The following is a 17,190-nucleotide window of genomic DNA, read 5'->3' on the forward strand; positions in this document are numbered from 1 at the left end:
GAGCTTGGATCAATTTACTGCAGAAACTCTATAATCATGGTGGAGGCACCAGCAACCCTGGTGGGACTGAAAAGATATGGAGATGTGGCTTGGCAGTGCTGGGTTAATGGTTAGACTTGATGCTTGTAAAGGGAAAAACAGAACTGTCCTACTGTTACCCAGTGGGTTACTGCTGAATTAATGCATCAGGGAGAAAACAGTGAAGGGACACAAAGGTCTTGTTTTCTTCTGTCCTTTTTTTTGGTTGGTTTGTGGGGTGTTTGTTTTGGAATTTTTTTGTTTGTTTGGTGGTGGGTTTTCTTGTTTGGGTTTTTGTTTGTGGTTTTGTTTGTCTTTTGTTTGTTTGGGTTTTGTGGTTTTGTTTGGGGTTTGTTTGTTGTTATTGTTGTTGGTTTTGTTTGGGGGTTTTGTTTGTTTGTTGGGTTTTTTCCCAGTGTGATTCTTTAAAGATTACAAGGTGTGTGAATTCAAAGGACAACACCCCCGTTTGGAACAAATCCATATATGGACATTCATGTGTAAGACTAAGTGAGAGAGTTTATTTTGGATTAGATTATTTCACTTGCAAAATGTATCTTATTTTAAATAAGAGCTCCCCAGAAGAGAAGGTTTTCCACAAAAGGTGTTTCAGTCAGTTTTACTACATAGGCAGCAAATGTATAATTTTAACATAAACACTTTCTTCATTAGGAGATATTACATTATATCTTCTCAGAGATGCTTGCAACTTATTAACAGCTGAAATTATCAGGGATACAAAGGTCTTTCTCTATTAGTGAAATTTGTACCAGCCATGATTTCACGGACTTCTTGTCGGCTTAGTGATAATTATCTATTAAATTTAGAGATACAGTCTTAATTCAGAAGAGCCCTTTACTCATTAGTATATGGTCATTGCCAATTCTTCCTGAGACACTTGTTATAGAATCACTTTCTTCAGGAAAAAAAAAAAAAAAAGTGTTTGGATTTATTTTCACTTCTTTGCATGAGTTCTTAGATTTTAGAGTGTTTTTCTGTCAGCACCCTATCACTTTACTTGCTGCAATAATTGGTAACAGTCTATTCTCAAATGATGCTGCTAAAGCAAATGATCTGGTTCCTCTGTCATTTTACTGATGGGTATTACAAAGTCTTTAACCCCACCTGCTCAAGACCTTGCATGTTTTTCTTGTACTGCCTTCCTGGCAATGTCAGTTAGTTTAGACTGCATTTCAAGTGCTGCAGTCCAAAGGCAGAGGATAAAGCAAGCTCATCTTTACTCATTATACCTAAAATAGTTTTAGAGATTCTGCTTCCATTCATAACACTGTTTACAATATGGAAAATTACTATGGAAAAGTGGCTTTCCTCCAACAAGAACCTCCTCAAGATCTATCTAGTCACTTAGAAATCCCCCTGTTTCCATCAAGTTATTCTCTCGTTTCATGGCTAATTGGGCAATGAATCTAATGCCTTTGTCTTTCAACTGTTGCCTTGGGAGTGTGAGTAGTGTTTGTCACTAGAAATGATTGCACATATTTTTAGGGAGCACCATAAAATAATATTATATCAGCATATAATTGATGTTTTACTGTACGCAAGACTCACTAGTACTTTGTGAAGACCTTCCAGCTGAGAGGGAAATGGAATATTTCTACCAGAAAAAGCTAATTGGAAGAAGCCAGCCTCATGCCTACCATGCACTGCTGTGGTGATGTAGAGGTGAATTAGAGTAACATCCATTTGCCATTGCACATATTTCCTGAGCAAATAGCGTGGATACACATCAAATTCCCTCTGCTAGAATAAAGCATGGTCTGTGGGAGTCTGTCAGGACAGCAGTCACTACAAAACAGGGCTGTGTCTAAATGTTAATCTGTTTCCAAAATATCTCTCTTTCTCCTCTGTTTTTGAGTTTCATTATTATTAAAGAAATTTCAATTTTGCCCTGCTTCTAATTTTATTAATTACCTTTCAAAAGATGAAAGATGTTAAGATTTGGAGCATTCTGAAGGGGACATTAAACAAACCTAATGAGAGATATTCCATGCCATGAAGTCTCCCATTGAAGTCCATTTTGTAAAAGAAGCTAAGTATATTAAATTGTTAAATGATAATTAGATATGAGCATTACTGATAATGTATAGTTAACCTAGTTTGTGCTATCTGATCCAATCAATTTCTATAAATATAATAACTTCCTTTTGAGCTAATTCAGTTGAGCCAGTGAGGCCAGTTCTTGCCCACTCAGAAAGGTCTGGTACTCAACAGATTTTAGTTCTTTTTTTTGACCAGCTTTTCAGGAGGATTTAACATGATCAGATTGCAATGGTCATGACACTTTTGGCCCACACTGTAGCCAACAAATCTGACTCCTGTTGCTTTCATTTTCTTAGGCTAAACATACACGAGACATTCCTGGATCAATAAATAGTGTCAAAAAGCCAGGACATGGCATCATTCTTAAAAATTAATTTAATCTTAAATCAAATTTAGAATCAGCAGAACTTTTTACAGAATACAGAACTATTGTTTTAGGAAGAAAAAAACAAAGAAAGTGGCAGTTTTACAGTTACAAAAGTATTCCTAATTTTACACACAAGCATCTATGGAATACATCTATGCAAAGGAAAAATGGTCAGCTCTTTCAATTTTCAATTAAGTGTTTAAGTTCAAAGCAAGCAGTCTTGATAAATTAATGGCATGTTACTTAGCAATCTCAGTTGTACAATTCTTATTATTACTGTAATTTTATTGAAGAAATATGAATGTTGTACAAGCGTGTATTCAGTTTTAAGTAATATTGCCACGATGATATCTCTTTTGTACCCTAAAGGTTACTTGGAATGGTTACATTGCCAGCAAGACCAAGCCTTGATATTTCTCAGTAAGGATTGTGGGTCAAGTACAATTTGAAATACACATTTGCTTGCACTCAAATACCCTAAAAGATGCATTTATAGGTCTGGATAGGAAAAACATCCAAATAAAATACTGTGCAAAGGTTCCACTTTCACGTTGTTAAGTTCTTATAGATGTTAAGTCATTGGCCAGTCATAAGTGGGATTCCCCAAGGTTCAGTATTGGAGACATTCTTGTTTAATACCTTTATCAATTACTTGGACCAGGGACTAGAGGGCATCCTCAGTCAGTTTGCAGATGACACCGAATTGAGCAGGAGTGTTGACCTGTTGGAGAGTTTCAAGGCTTTACAAGGGATCTGGACAAGCTGGATCAGTAGGCTGAGGCCAGTGGAGTCACAACAACCCAAATTAATGCCACAGGTGTGGCGCAGAGTGACTGGAAAGAGGCACAGCAGAAAAGTTGCTGGTCAACAACCAGCTGAACATGAGCCAGAATCTGCCCAGAGAAGGCCGATGGTATCTTGGCCTTTATCAGAAATAGCGTGGCCAACAGGACCAGGGAAGTGACAGTATGGCTATTCCCACTTAAGTGTAAGTGAGGAATTTTATTCTCAATTAGCTTGTTCACTTGCAAAGTTTATCCTCTTCAGAGTAGGTATTTCCCAGAAGGGAAGCTTTTCACAAGAAATATGTCAACCAGTTTCACCACACAGGCACTTCATGTAACTATACAAAAAGTTAATTTTGTACAATCGATTTTGATAAAATAGGAGAGAATATTCTGAACTCCAGTTTCCATGTACGCTAACACATTATTTGTATGGCTTGGAATATCTCTGCCTCATTTGTCAGAATACCAAACCTGCTGTCACGGAAGATCCCTGTAGACAGGTTTTAAACCTGAAGTCCACCACTTATCTTCTAAGGTGAAATACAAAGCAAAGATAAATGGTTTTTACACTTCATCACTTCCTTTATGGTCTGAAATTACTACACTGGCAGCAGAAGAAAATGTCTACTTTGTTCTTTAATTAATATTTTGAGCATCTTTTAAGCTCCAACGCCTCACAGCCCTTTTGCGTAGCAGTGTTGTAACAAGATCTTTGGAGATTTGTAAGATGTAATTGTCCACATTTTCATTTTAAGTGGTCTGATGATGCTTTATATGAAAAGCAAAAAGAGCAATTAAGAGGAGAAAACCCGGCATTTCAGATAAGACCCCAAATCAGCACTGGTAATATGGTTACCCATGAGGCTGCTTAAGTCTTTAAGGAAAAAAGCATGCCTTCATCCAACTGATGTGGTCTATGTTATGTTCGTAATAGCATCTGTGTGAAGATGTGCTGGGAACATGAATAACTCTGCTCAGATTGCACCCATAGCAAGATCCTGTCGGAATCCTTCACCAGGCAGAAAAAATAGTTCCATTGGACTTCTAATGAAAGAAACTTACAGAAAAATGATGGATTATTTCTGTAGAGCTAAAGAGATACTAACAAAACCTTCTATATAAAAAATGTTGATAGTTTTAACCAATGTGTAAGAAAAATATTTAGTATTCAGAAAAATATTTAATATTAAGAAAACTTTGATTATCAAACCAGGATTATTTTGAATATGAATTTTTCCTATATTTATCAAAAAAATATTAAATTATTTATTGTTTTCTCAGTTCACTGTTAAGATAATCCTCTGAGCACTGCCTGCAAATAATTCTTTTAAATAAAAAAGATGCTTCTCAAAACTTCTAAAGTTTTTCTATAATGTGTTTTTTAAGCTATAAAATACACTGGATGTTAAGTAAGTATTTGTGAGGGCAGTAATGCTGATGCATTTTTGATTGGGAATAATGGCCAAGCATACTTCTCTTGTAGCAACTCAAAAAGGACTGTAGGTGTATGGTCTATACCTGGTCCTTTTCATGTATTTTGGGTGATTTAATAAAGAAACACCAAAGGAGGAAGAGGTCTTTCTTTGAGTGACATGAACTGGGGGCAGGATGATTCCAACTCTAAAGCAGTGGATGGAAACCAGGAGCATTTACTCAGCCTGCGTCTAAAATTGCATTATTTTCAGAGTGAATTGTATTTTTGAAACAATTCTTAGTTTGTCGTTTAGGTTAATGCCTCTGCAGTACTGAGATACAACCTCCTTGTTTTGTGACACTGACATTTTCCTGTACTGTTCCTCACCTTAGGCATGTGTGAACAATTGCTTCCTGGATGGGGTGACCAGACAATAACAGGGGAAGACTCTTTAGTTTAGAACTCCTACTCAAGATACATATTTCTGAGCTTTCTAGTCCTGTGAGTTATGACATTGAGTTAATCTTGTTGAATCCAGAAAAAAGGTACTACCCAAAATCTGTCAAGGTAATTGTTCTTTATCCTCTGAGATAGGAGTCCTTTGTGTCAAATAAATATTTTTTAAGTGTTCCACCATTACATCCTCCTCATCTTCAAGATCTGCATCTTCTTTCGTCTCCCACCTGAAAGAAAAACATTTTATTAATTTTTAATGTGTTTTAAAATAGTCTTTAGAACAATTAAAAAAATACACGACTTGTTTTTACCAATTCATTGCCCTCCTCAGCTGTGGTTATGCCAGGTGAGATTACTGAATCACGCAAAATACAACCCCCAAAAACCTTGCCACACAGAACTTGGCATGGGCATGAGGCAATTGACACAAATTGTCAAAGCTACTACAAAACTTTTCTTATACTTACTGCAACAGTACTTTTTTTCCATTTTATGTGTCACACACACATTGGTAGAGGTGGAAACCTTGTAAAACTTGCAGAGAAGAAGTGGAAGAGCTAACACACATTTTGGAAGTTAAGCAGATGCTCTCAATACTCTCTAAGTTTGCAGTGAAATGTCACCACATGAAGTCCAACCCAAATATTTAATGTGAGTTGTCATAATTCTCTGGAAATGACAGTACTATTTTACAAAATACTACAAAACTGACTGGCTCTTTGTTTCTTTAACCATCAAGTATAATGATCTAAACAGAAATAAAAGACATCAAATTCTTCCTTCCCCATGTGAACACTCATTTCTAGTTTAGGATTAAGAGCTAATGCCACTAAAACTGCAAAAGTGAGAGACTGTGAAGATGATTTTTTGATTTTTTTTTTTTTTTTTTTTTTTTTTTTTTAGTACTAGTAGTCAAATACAGAGCCATAAAAGTCATACAGTATTCTGTTAAAGAAAATTAGGATAACAATTGCAGCAATAGTGCTGATATGTAGTCAGGTAAACTTTGTATCACTCCAATTATGCCTACACAATGGTCACTTCTGTGGCTCTACCTCTTTTACAAGTTCTGTGGATATTCAAGAGTTTGATAACCCTTTAATATTAATCTCATTCTGTTCTAAGTAAATAATAGAGTGCAGGCTCCCAGTTCAGATCACCTGAAGACAAAAGGTAAAACATCAATACTAAAACTAGAAATCACATTTTCAAGTATTAAAACCAATAGGTTATTAATGAGCCATAGAATGATGCAGAAAAGTAGGAGATGTAAAAAATCAGCTGAACAAGGACTGCTTTTAGGAAACTGTCAGGAGCAATACTTTAATCCCATCCCCACACTTCTCTAGGTCCTCATCCATACTGCAGAAATCAGAAGCCATATACAGGTTTAGATTGGTGAATAAATCAAAAATAATACAGAATGGTGGGATGACGATATTTCATTCCTTACATTTGGAAGAAGAGAACAGTCATTATTGATGATAGAGCATGGTGTACACTTTGTATCAATTTAAAAGCTTTCTAAAACCAGGAGAACAAGTGCTTTGTAGTAAAATCTCATTGTTAAAAAACAATTAGGAAAAAATATGTTCAATGAACATGTATAAATTAGCATATATTCTTCACACCTTTACCTTAAAAACTGAATCTGACAACCCATATTACTGCCTGAAGGAGTATCAGAACAAGAAAAGCATACTATGAATAAAATTATAAGCACTGAATGGCTATGATCAAGGTTTTGCAATAGTTAATTTCCTATTACTCCACTCATGTGTGACTGCTATCGTAATTAACCTTATGTGTATATTTGCATTAGGGAAATTAATTGCTATGTCCGTCTGCTTTATTCTCTGGTTTATGATATAAAATCTGGCTGGATGAACCTTCAGTGCAGTCACTTTTGCAAGCATCCTCAGTGAATGCTGTTCAACAGTGTGACTGGTTTCCCCTTTTTCTTTTGGTAATGTACCTTCTCTTCAAACCTAGGGAGAAGTTGTGCAAGCCCTAATTTGAATTTATGGTCCTCAGTGTTATTCAGAAACACTACTACGCAAGCTGAACTAATTAATTTTAATTAATTTGATTTGTTGCATATTTTTAACTAGAGGGGCTCTTTGCTTAGAAGGACTGTCATAGTTACAGAGATAGGAGGCAAGAGTGTAGCATTAGGGGTGACCCAAAATCATGTATGCCATATCTTCTCTACATCAATCTGTACAAGGTAGTTTACTATCTCTTTAAGACCCAGAGTTGGAAGCAGAACCTCTGTGTTTTACCCTGGCTCATGGAAGGGGGAGGGATGCTGGGAACCGACACGTGGAGCTCCGTTTTTAGCTTCCAGACTCATGAGAACCTCAGAAAGCAGGGCGCTCTGACAGGCTGCTAGCCACGGCCTCCTAGGGACTGATGATTTAAAAAAAGACAGCGACCCTTGCCACGGTTGCTCGAGCAACCACCGCTTTTGCAGCCCGGGGAGATGTTTCTCTGGACTTCCCGCCGCTGCCGCTCAAGACAGCCGCCTGTCGCCAAGGGTCGGAGCCACTCCACAAGTTTCCAGCTGCTGAGGGGGTTGGCCCTACATACGCTGAAAACTTTCTCCCGGCGTTTCAGCAGCTGACTCCTTTCGGAGAAAAATACGTTTTCTAGGTTCTCCCCCCTCCCCCCTCCCCCCCCGCTCCCATTGTTGCTTGGGGAAGAAGGCAGTTTTGGAACCACGAACGTTTAGTGTGTTGTTGCCTTTGTTCCCTGTCATGGCCGCATGGTCCAGAGACTAAAATCTGCACCCTTTTATATGTGTTCCCTGGGACAATCGGGGGACCTCCTCTGCATTCGTGGGTGAGGGTTTAACTGTTTGCGTTTGTATTTCTTGATTATTGCTGTTTTCTTTTGCTAAACTTGTTTTTTCTTTTTCACTTGTATCTCTTTGCATTTGTCTCTCCTCATTGGTAGAGGGGACAGATTGAAAACTAAGTGGAGGGAAGTTATTGCAGAGTCTTTGCCCCGTAGAATTGCCTTAAATAAAGACATATTTGGTGCCCAACTAAAAGGAGGTTGTTATAAATGATCAGAGCCAATTCAAAAAATCCAAAGATTTATTTGACAATTTCAAAAATCAATTTCGAGATGCCACGATAAATCAGGACAACATCGATCGAATGCTAGGTGGACAATCCGGGAGCAGCAAAGGGTGCTTCTCCGGAGTACTGCCCACACATTCGGGGTCTCAGGGTAGGTGTTTTATACCATTTTTCTGCCCTGAGGCGAAAGTAAGACTGTCACAAAGAATGTGGATTTGCCCAAAGAACATGACATCATGCAAACAATACAATCATTGAAATGTCCTACACCCCGTGAGGGATGTTTGAAAGAACTTCCTGAAGAATAGTATGAAAGTCAGAGGGAAGAATCCCTGAATCTTCTGTTGGAAGGCTTGATGTAATCATCCATTAATCTCCACCTAGACTGATATCAGATCCTCAGAGTGACTGCGAAGATGTGGTCAGCCCGTGATTAAGGAGCCGTTTCCACGTTATCTTTCTGCAGATGTCGAGGTAACACCTTCAAGCTAAAAAAAGACTTTGGAATGTTTGGAGATGCCCTCAGACCGCTTCCAGGAATCTGGGGTTTTTAATTCCAATGTATAATTTTACACATACAAATTTAAATACACAAATTTTATACAGCACATCTATTACAAGGTCAAGAGAGAAAGTGAAAAAAAAATTAACAAATTTGACCAAATAATTTCTCTATTGGGTTACAGAAGTCCCTGGTCACCACATTGCTTGGTCTGGCCATGGCACTGCAGCACCTAACCATGTATATGCATCCAAATATGTGGAACCATCTGCCTATGATAGTGCTCTGCTTCAGATCAGGGAGAGAAACCAAGATACAGTTGATGTAGTTTGTGATACTAGTTTATGGAATGATAACATCAAAGGCAATGAAGATCATTTGGTGAATGTATTCATTGTTGTCTGTCCTGATCTGGGCTGCTGTGTCTGGGAGTTTATTAATAATCACACACAATCCATGGGGAGAAGAGGAGAAGATTTTGCCTTTCACCTTCTTCTCCCCTTCAGGTCTGACACATCACTTCTTGAGAAAGCTGAATTCCCTCTCAATGCTAAGGACACCATATTCTTCTTGCTGGTTCTACTCAGTCTTCCCTTTACAGTCTACAACACGTAACACATTTGGAGTCAGGATGGAGATTTCTAAGGAGGTGTCTTGGAGTGATTTATGATGATAGTCTAGTCCATGGTCCTCTGTTTTATGCCCAAAAATTGTTGCTGTACCTTTAAAAGCTGGGACTGGTAGCATGTGGGACTGGGAAGCTTGGGGCTTTTGATTGGCATTTTTGAAGCCTCCCTGCCCAGGTGTTCCATGGTGCTGTACAGTTTGGTTTTGCTTGGCTAGCTTGGCTTTGTTGGCCCAGGCAAAAAACATAGGAAGAGGCCCAGGTTCTCCTCCTCAGGCTTGCAGAAGCTGCAGCAGCAATCTTTCATCTACCTTGAGGTGAACTGAACAGCTGTTGGCCCAAGACAATAGGAGTGGGACTGGCTGGAGCACAGCCACCCCATTCCAGCCCCAAGCCTTGGGGAGCTGAGCCAGGGAAAGAAAGCACACCAAGAAGCTCCATCCCAACTGTCTGTCTGCTGTGGAGAAGGGGTCGATGCCAGAGAGCCACCAGATTTTTGTCTCCTTCTGGAACTCCTCCATGGAATATCCACTACCCTCAGAGTGAAAGCCTGTGCTGTCTTGTACCACATGTCAGGAAGTATAGTTTGGAAGTCTCCCTCTGAACAAATACAAAACTCTGACAAGGTAGCAGAATATTTGAAATAAAATTGCTGTGGCAGTTCCAAAACAGGTCAACTTGTTGCTCTGTGGGCCTTAGTTAATGCCTACCTGCACGCTTTTTGTTATTATACAGCAGCAGTTACAGCCAGAAGGGAAGGACAGCAGACACCACAGTCGCCCAGGCTGCAGATAAACAAGATAAGCAGCCTAAGCCGATAGCAGTCCTGTCCAAAGGAGGAAATATAAGACCAAATCCAGTTGCCCAGTAAGATGGCCATGAGGAGTGTTAGGCAGAATGTTCAAGGGCAATGTCCCTTCAACACATCATGCCAACAATGCTACCTGGAGTAAGCAGATCACTCTGATCACATAGCAAGTTCAGACAGGAAATCCTTAGCACCCTGGGATCTCGGAAATTATCACAAACTGGCCTGCAGGTAAGTGTTTTGGACTATCATCTTAAGAGGAAGAGGATTAGGTGGCACATGCTGAGGAGGCCACCATATAACCAGGAAGTGAGAGGTGACACACTCTCTTCACTGACAGTTCCTGCCATATAATAGAGACAAGTCAAAAATGGAAAGCTGCCATACTGGAGCCTAAGCAGCAAGTCACAGAAGCTACCAAAGGACAAGGTGGTTCAAGTCAGGATGCAGAGCTGAAAACACATCTGGCTTTGGATATTGCTGACTGAGAGAAGTGGCCTACACTATGCCTCTGTACTGACTTGTGGATGGTAGCAAAAACTCTGTGGGGGTGGCTGGAATGATGGAAAAGGGCCAGTGGGCATTGAAGAAGGAAATTCATCCAGGCTGCAAAAACTGGGCTAGACACTGCTGTTAGGGTAGTGAAGCTGACCACAGAAGTTTGTCATGTGGATGCCTAGATGCCTATGAGTCGGGCTAATGGGGAAGCATTGCAACAACAAATAGGTGGTTTGGGCTGCCAGAATTAAAGGTAGATCTGGACTGGCAACATGAATGAGAGTTGTTTCTAATTTGGTGGGCCCATGATGCCTCGGGTGAGGGAAGAGGGAAGAGATGCAACATACTGATGGGTTTGTGACTGAAGGGTGGACTTAACCATGGACACCATATCCCAGGTAATCCATGATTGTGAAACATCCATTGCATCAAGCAGGCCAATTAGGTAAAACCCATTAGTATGGGAGACAATGAACTAAATATAAATACGGAGAGTCCTGGCAGATGGATTACATCACACTGCAGCAAACCTCTCAAGGTAGGTCCTATGTGGTCACAATGATAGAAGCAACCACTGGATGGCTGGAGACCTACCCGTGTGCCTCACACCTATCCTATGGCAACATGGCACTCCAGAAAGAATTGAGTAAGACAATGGGACTCATTTTAAAAAGAACCTCATGGACGTATGGGCTAGAGAACATGGTATTCAGTGGGTGAATCACATTCCCTATCACCCATGAACCACTGGAAAAGTCAAACAGTGCAATTTATTCTTAAAAACCACACTGAAGGCAATGGACGGTGGAACCTTCAAAAATTGGGATCTGCGTTTACCAAAGACCATCTGGTTAGTTAACACTAGAAGCTCCACTAACCAAGCTAGCCCTGCCCAATCAGAATCCCTGCATCCAGCAGATGAAGATAAAGGCCCCATGGTGCATATTGTGCATGTTACGATTAGTCCCATCTGAAGCAAAGGCAAACTTGTCCATGGGATTGTTTTTGCTCAAGGACCTGGTTACACTTGGTAGCTAATACAGAGGCATGGGGAACATAGTGCATCTCAAGAGAGCCTGGTTTTGGTGAGAACCATCTGTAATGTTGAATTATATATGTAATATTTATTGGTTGTTGAATGACATTGCCACTACACCTCATAAAATATCCTCAGCAATGAATACAGACTGCTCAAGTTGTACTAGTAATGGACTAAAACTCAACAAACATTTTGCGGGAACAGTCAGTGACCACCTAAATAATACCTGTATCAATATAGTCATTTGTACCTGTATATGGCTACAGTTGAAACATATGAACACATGAATGTCATGGGTATGGTATAGGATAATGGGTGGATTATGTCCTGGGTACAGAGTTGGAGTTTTCAGTACTGTTTATTATAATACCATTCACATCAGCCATCAGCATGGTTTCAGCAGACATAATGCTATGTCTGGAACAGGAAGGGGTCCATTTTGGTCTGGCTCACCAAAGTCAAGCAATCAGCAGATCCTGGCACTGTATGACCTGAGGGTCTCTTCCCATTTCCAAGCCCTCCAGGACATTTCTGCAGGACAACTGGGCTGAGAAGAGGCAGAGGGACCACTCCCAAGTTCATGGTTCAAAAGTGATAGTTCCCAAAGTGACAGATCCAGAACTGCAGCCAGGAATCTCTGGGCCAGGACTGCAGTTTTTTGGTGCCCAGTGGGACAATTTCTTTCTCCCCCAGTGGGGCAGCAACCCGAGGCAGTGGCACTGACACCAACTGAGCCTGGCTGAGCTGAAAGGGCGTCCAGCAGGTGGCAGGAAGAGGCAGCAAGTGGTAGGAGTGACATCCCAAACACACACCCCTGCTGTCACACAGAGACAACACGAAAACTGGCACTGCAGGTCTGGACATGCCCCAGACAGTGCATCCCATCTGCCACCAGAATCCCACCACGAACCCCTGCATTCCTGGCTTTTTTTTTTTTTTTTACTTCCAGAGAGGAAGGTTTAGCCAGGAGAGCTTCTGTACCATCCTGTCTGTGTCCTCTGGTGTGTTTTTATTGTGTTTTCAATTGCAGCTCACTTTCAATGGTCTGTTCTATACGCCCCCCCATTTTCTATTCTTACAATATATTTTATCCCTAATGGATTGTTCCTTTCCCCCTGTTTGGCAAAAGCAATGCTTTGCCCTGGTTGTCTATCTTTCCTACATCTGCCCTTCCCGCCTCCTACAGAATTATCAATTTCTCCCTAACCCTGCCCCTTCTTCCAGATTGTTCCCTATCAATCTCCCAATCCTCGACACCCTAGTGGTTAGTTTAGACTGTTCCTTGTGTTCCTTCATTGGTCTATGGATTGTACTCCCCGCCTTATGTTCCTCCCCCCAGGTAATCCTTATTGGTTGGAAATTGTATCCTCTCCCAAGACCTCTCCCACTTATAAGCCTCTGGGAATCCAGGTTTTGTGTTTTTCTGTCCCTGACTCTCCGAGCAGTAGGGACGTCTACAGGGCGCCTCTCACTGTTCCTTGTCCCTGCCCTTGACGCATTCCCCCTGAGCTGCAGAGCAGTTGTGCCCTACAGCCACACCTGGCATTGCGCGGCTTTCTGGGGGCGGCCACTCTTGGTGATGTGCCGGGAGCTGGCCGGGCTGAAGAATCCTGGCACTGCATCACTCTGGGCACATGTGCTGCCTGGGTGGCAGCCGCCTCATCTTCTTTGTTCCCAGAGGAGCCAGTTGACTCAGCACCTGTGTATCTAGTGATTTTTGTTGTTTTCTTTGTTGCTGCTGTTTTCTTTTAGTAAAGTGTTAATTTTTTCACTTAATATCTTTTTGCATTTGTCTCGCCTTATCGGTAGACAGGGAGAAGGAAGGTAACATTTCTGAGTCTCTGCAGCATAAAATCGTCTTAGACTAACACAAAGAAAAACCGAAAATGCTTAGTTAAATACATTCAAAGCAATTATTGCTGGAGGTATACTACAGAAACCTGGAAGTCTTGGCTAAAGGAAGCTTAACAATAAATCAGCAGATTCCTTTTAAAGATAGTGATTTCATACTTGTCAGCACATTTCATTGAATCTTCAACAATTGCATTGGTAAAAATCTTCAATATCATCCAGTTTGGATGTTCTTTAGTATTTACCTTATAAGAAGTTATTCTAATGCATTTTCATTTTATCCAAAAGTAATCTATTTTTAAGGCATTTAAGCAGATCCAATGAGGATAAGAATGTCCTCTGTGTATTCACTTAACAGCGTTCAGTGAATTAAAGATCTATGAAACGAGCTTGACCAGCATCTGGTCCCTTATTAATTAGGAATTTTTTCCAATTTCATGCTTTTAAGTCTGGGGATTTTAAAAGACTACTGGACTGTAAGGAAGAAGGCTGTAACACATGTTTATTGTTCTAAATGGGATGAGAAATTAGCTGTTTGTGGTTAAGTGGAAAAAGTCAAGGTTCACTAGTAAAAAATTTTGTCCAAAATATATATTTTCCTAGCATATCAAAACTATGTGAGAATTGTTCTGACAATAGTAATTGATACAAATCCAACTAGCCAGTTAAAATGATGTGAATATGAATAAAATTACCATAGGAATTACTTTCAAAATGCAAGATTCATCAATTGAACAGCCAACTTGCATAGTTCTGTTGTTTCAAATCATTTGTAACATAGGTCTTAGAAAAAAAAAATCAAATTCAGAGGTGGCATATGTTTCATTTCAGTCTGATAAATCTTGGAACATTAAATAAAATCAGCATTCTAAAAGGATATTGGAATTATTTGAACCAACTCATTATACCACCACCTACATTTTGCTTAGAGTTCATTTAACCATAGAAAGATGAATTAAAGTCCAGAAAGCCCAACTTTTAGTATATTATTCATATTTAAAAGAAAGCATATGTTTAGAATAAAATGCCATCAACTTTGTAATCTTGAGGGTAGCACCAAAAATTCTCAAGCCAATAATCATTTTTTAATATAGATAATAAAAAATTTTAAATATATTTTCTAAATATGCTGAAATATTAAATAATGTAGATGATATATTGCATGAACTTGACATAAATCACTTAAATACTTCTCTCTGTATACTGTTCCTTTCTTGTTGCATGTGGCTAATCAAGAGAGGAAAAAAAGTAGTATATTTTTCAGATAGATACAGCAAAACATGTCAGCACAGATGAATATAGGAATCGCTTAAGTTTTCTGCTGGTCAGCTTACACCTTAGATCATGAGGTCAGAATGACTAGCACTGGGAGGGCTTCTGTTTATCCTCATAAATAAGCAAGAGAGGAAGTCTTGGCTTGCACATCACAAGCTAACAAAGTTCAAGGGGGAAATATTCAGTAATCTGGGAAGATCAAGTGATTCCAGCTCAGATTTCCTTAGCAATGTATCAATGTGCTCTCCTTGTTTATAAATAGCATTAGTATAACCATTTATATAAATTACTATATATAACTATTTTTATGATACTTTTGTTTATTGAATTGTAGAAAGTAAAGAAGTTCAATCTGTTTATTCAGAGAAGAGTTTTCTGTCTACCTGTAAAAAGCATGCTGGGCAGTCCCCATTATTTTACTTCTTTAGACTACCCCCATAATGTCTAGTGCATGCATGAAGTTGCTTATCTGACTTTCTGAATTAAGAATACTACAGTGTTCTTGGAAAATACTTGGGAAATTCATATATTTCAAATACGTATGCATAGAACATAGTTATATATATCTCTATTTATAGACACATACGTACCTATACTCATGCAAGTTACAGAACAATGATGCAGGCCTTCAAGAGGGCTGATTTTATGGAAGAATGGGGTCAGTAACACTATGTCTAAGCTATGTGCTTGGAGGTGACTATTCAAAGGATTACATCTTCTCAGTAATTTAAAATAACTTTGTAAACGTGGATTGAATTTAATTCTTTTGAGCATTAATATAATTTTTCAAGAATATCACAGAAGAAAGTATGTTGTGATCAGAGTGCCAACAATATTTTCATTCAGCAAATGCATGTGACTTATCTGCCTATGATTACATGATGGAAATGCATCTACTAAAAATACTCTTTTCTTCACATCATAAGCTACTTGTTCCCTCTCTTTATCCTTCCCCTTTTTATTTCAACTTACAAAGGCTTTCCATTATGGATGCTGAAAACCCAATGTAAATATTTTAAAGGATTAAACTTTCAAATATGGTTACGGTGGTGTATCTTCTGCAAATACAAATATATCTGCTGAGAAACTATATTTGATAAATTTACAGCATTGAGGCTTAGGAGTATAAAAAATTCATGTTTTGTTGACAAGAAACTTTGTCCAATTTTTAAGGAGAGGCTACTATGATAGTATAAAAAGGTTAATATTTTAAAAACATAAGATTATTACAATTGTAGTATAATCCCCTTCTTAATCCATTGAAATTTAAACAAATATAAATTTTCTTGCTTTTAGAAGGATTTCACTCTGTTAATAACTTGAAGAAAAAAAATGTGCTATGTAAGCAGGACGCTTAGGGGAACCAGGAAGCTGACTTTTATTGGTAACAAATGGTTTTACTCAAATTTAAGTGCTGCTAAAAAGCCTTGTCCTTTCATGCCCATTATGAAGAAAAAAAAAGATTGCTGTTTAGCCTGCAGCCAGAATACTTCAGTTTTTTTGAGGACCAAAAAAAATTTACTTCAATAAGCCCAGAAATTCAGCAGATGCTTCTTATGTTACTTTCAAAAATTGGTACCTGTTTGTACAACCCTGTCTCACTGTTCCTGAAGATTCCCAGGGACAGACTGAAAATTCAACAACTCATTGAAGCAGAGATACCATCCCAAAGAAGAGCAAAATAATCTGTAGATAAAAATTTACATGGCGCAACAAATCAATTTTAGACAAGCATACCAAAAAATAGAGAGGAGATGTAGATAGATAAACAGGATCTCTGTCCACAGTAGGCTTCAATATTGGTCATTCAGATCTCACTGCTGTACAGCAACCCTTTACAGAGAGAGTTTGTTTCTGTTTGGTACAGAAAAACTAGTAATTTCCCCCAGTTCATTCCAAGAAAGATAATGTTGCCTAAATCAGCGTAACTAATATTTACATCCAGAAATGAGAAAGCCACAAAAGCTAAGAAGGGAAAGGTAAGTGAAATGATGACTGACAGCTCTGGAAATCCATCATGCAGACTGCAAGTGCACGGACACCTTGCAACCAAGTGGAAAGGGAGAGCACTAGAAGAAACAGCGCTCCTGAAGGAATTGGCAAAGACCTTTACTTTCTCTGTTTAGTTCCAAGCCACTCTTAAAAGTGTTACTAACTGGAAGAAAAAAGATGAATAAACAAAGGTGAATTTTATCAGGTTTTAACCCACTACAAAGACTGGTGACTCTACAGAACAGCATGCTGAGTGAACTTAATGAAAGCATTTATGAAAAATTAACTTCGTTATGCTGTGTATTAAATACATTTTTAAATCATGCAGATTAATTTACTCAAAATGTATACACATGGAAATCTTTTAACTGTAAATAGTTTTTACTGTATTTCAAGATACTTTATTTAGAGGA

The 17,190-nt window shown here is 38.9% G+C and overlaps 1 protein-coding gene across 1 annotated transcript in view; it reads right to left on the minus strand.

The window, feature by feature from the left end:
• Positions 1-4,538: 4,538 nt before the first annotated feature.
• KIAA0825 (KIAA0825 ortholog) overlaps positions 4,539-17,190 on the minus strand; it is a 248,846-nt gene continuing 236,194 nt past the window's right edge. The window contains exon 21 of the mRNA XM_066181288.1: positions 4,539-5,331. Coding sequence (XP_066037385.1) covers positions 5,211-5,331 — 121 coding nt within the window. The 3' untranslated portion in view covers positions 4,539-5,210. The remainder of the gene's footprint in view (positions 5,332-17,190) is intronic.

The sequence above is a fragment of the Chamaea fasciata genome, unplaced genomic scaffold, assembly GCF_029207755.1.
Source record: "Chamaea fasciata isolate MVZ Bird 193981 ecotype frontalis unplaced genomic scaffold, bChaFas1.0.hap1 SCAF_4, whole genome shotgun sequence".
NCBI lineage: Eukaryota > Metazoa > Chordata > Aves > Passeriformes > Sylviidae > Chamaea > Chamaea fasciata.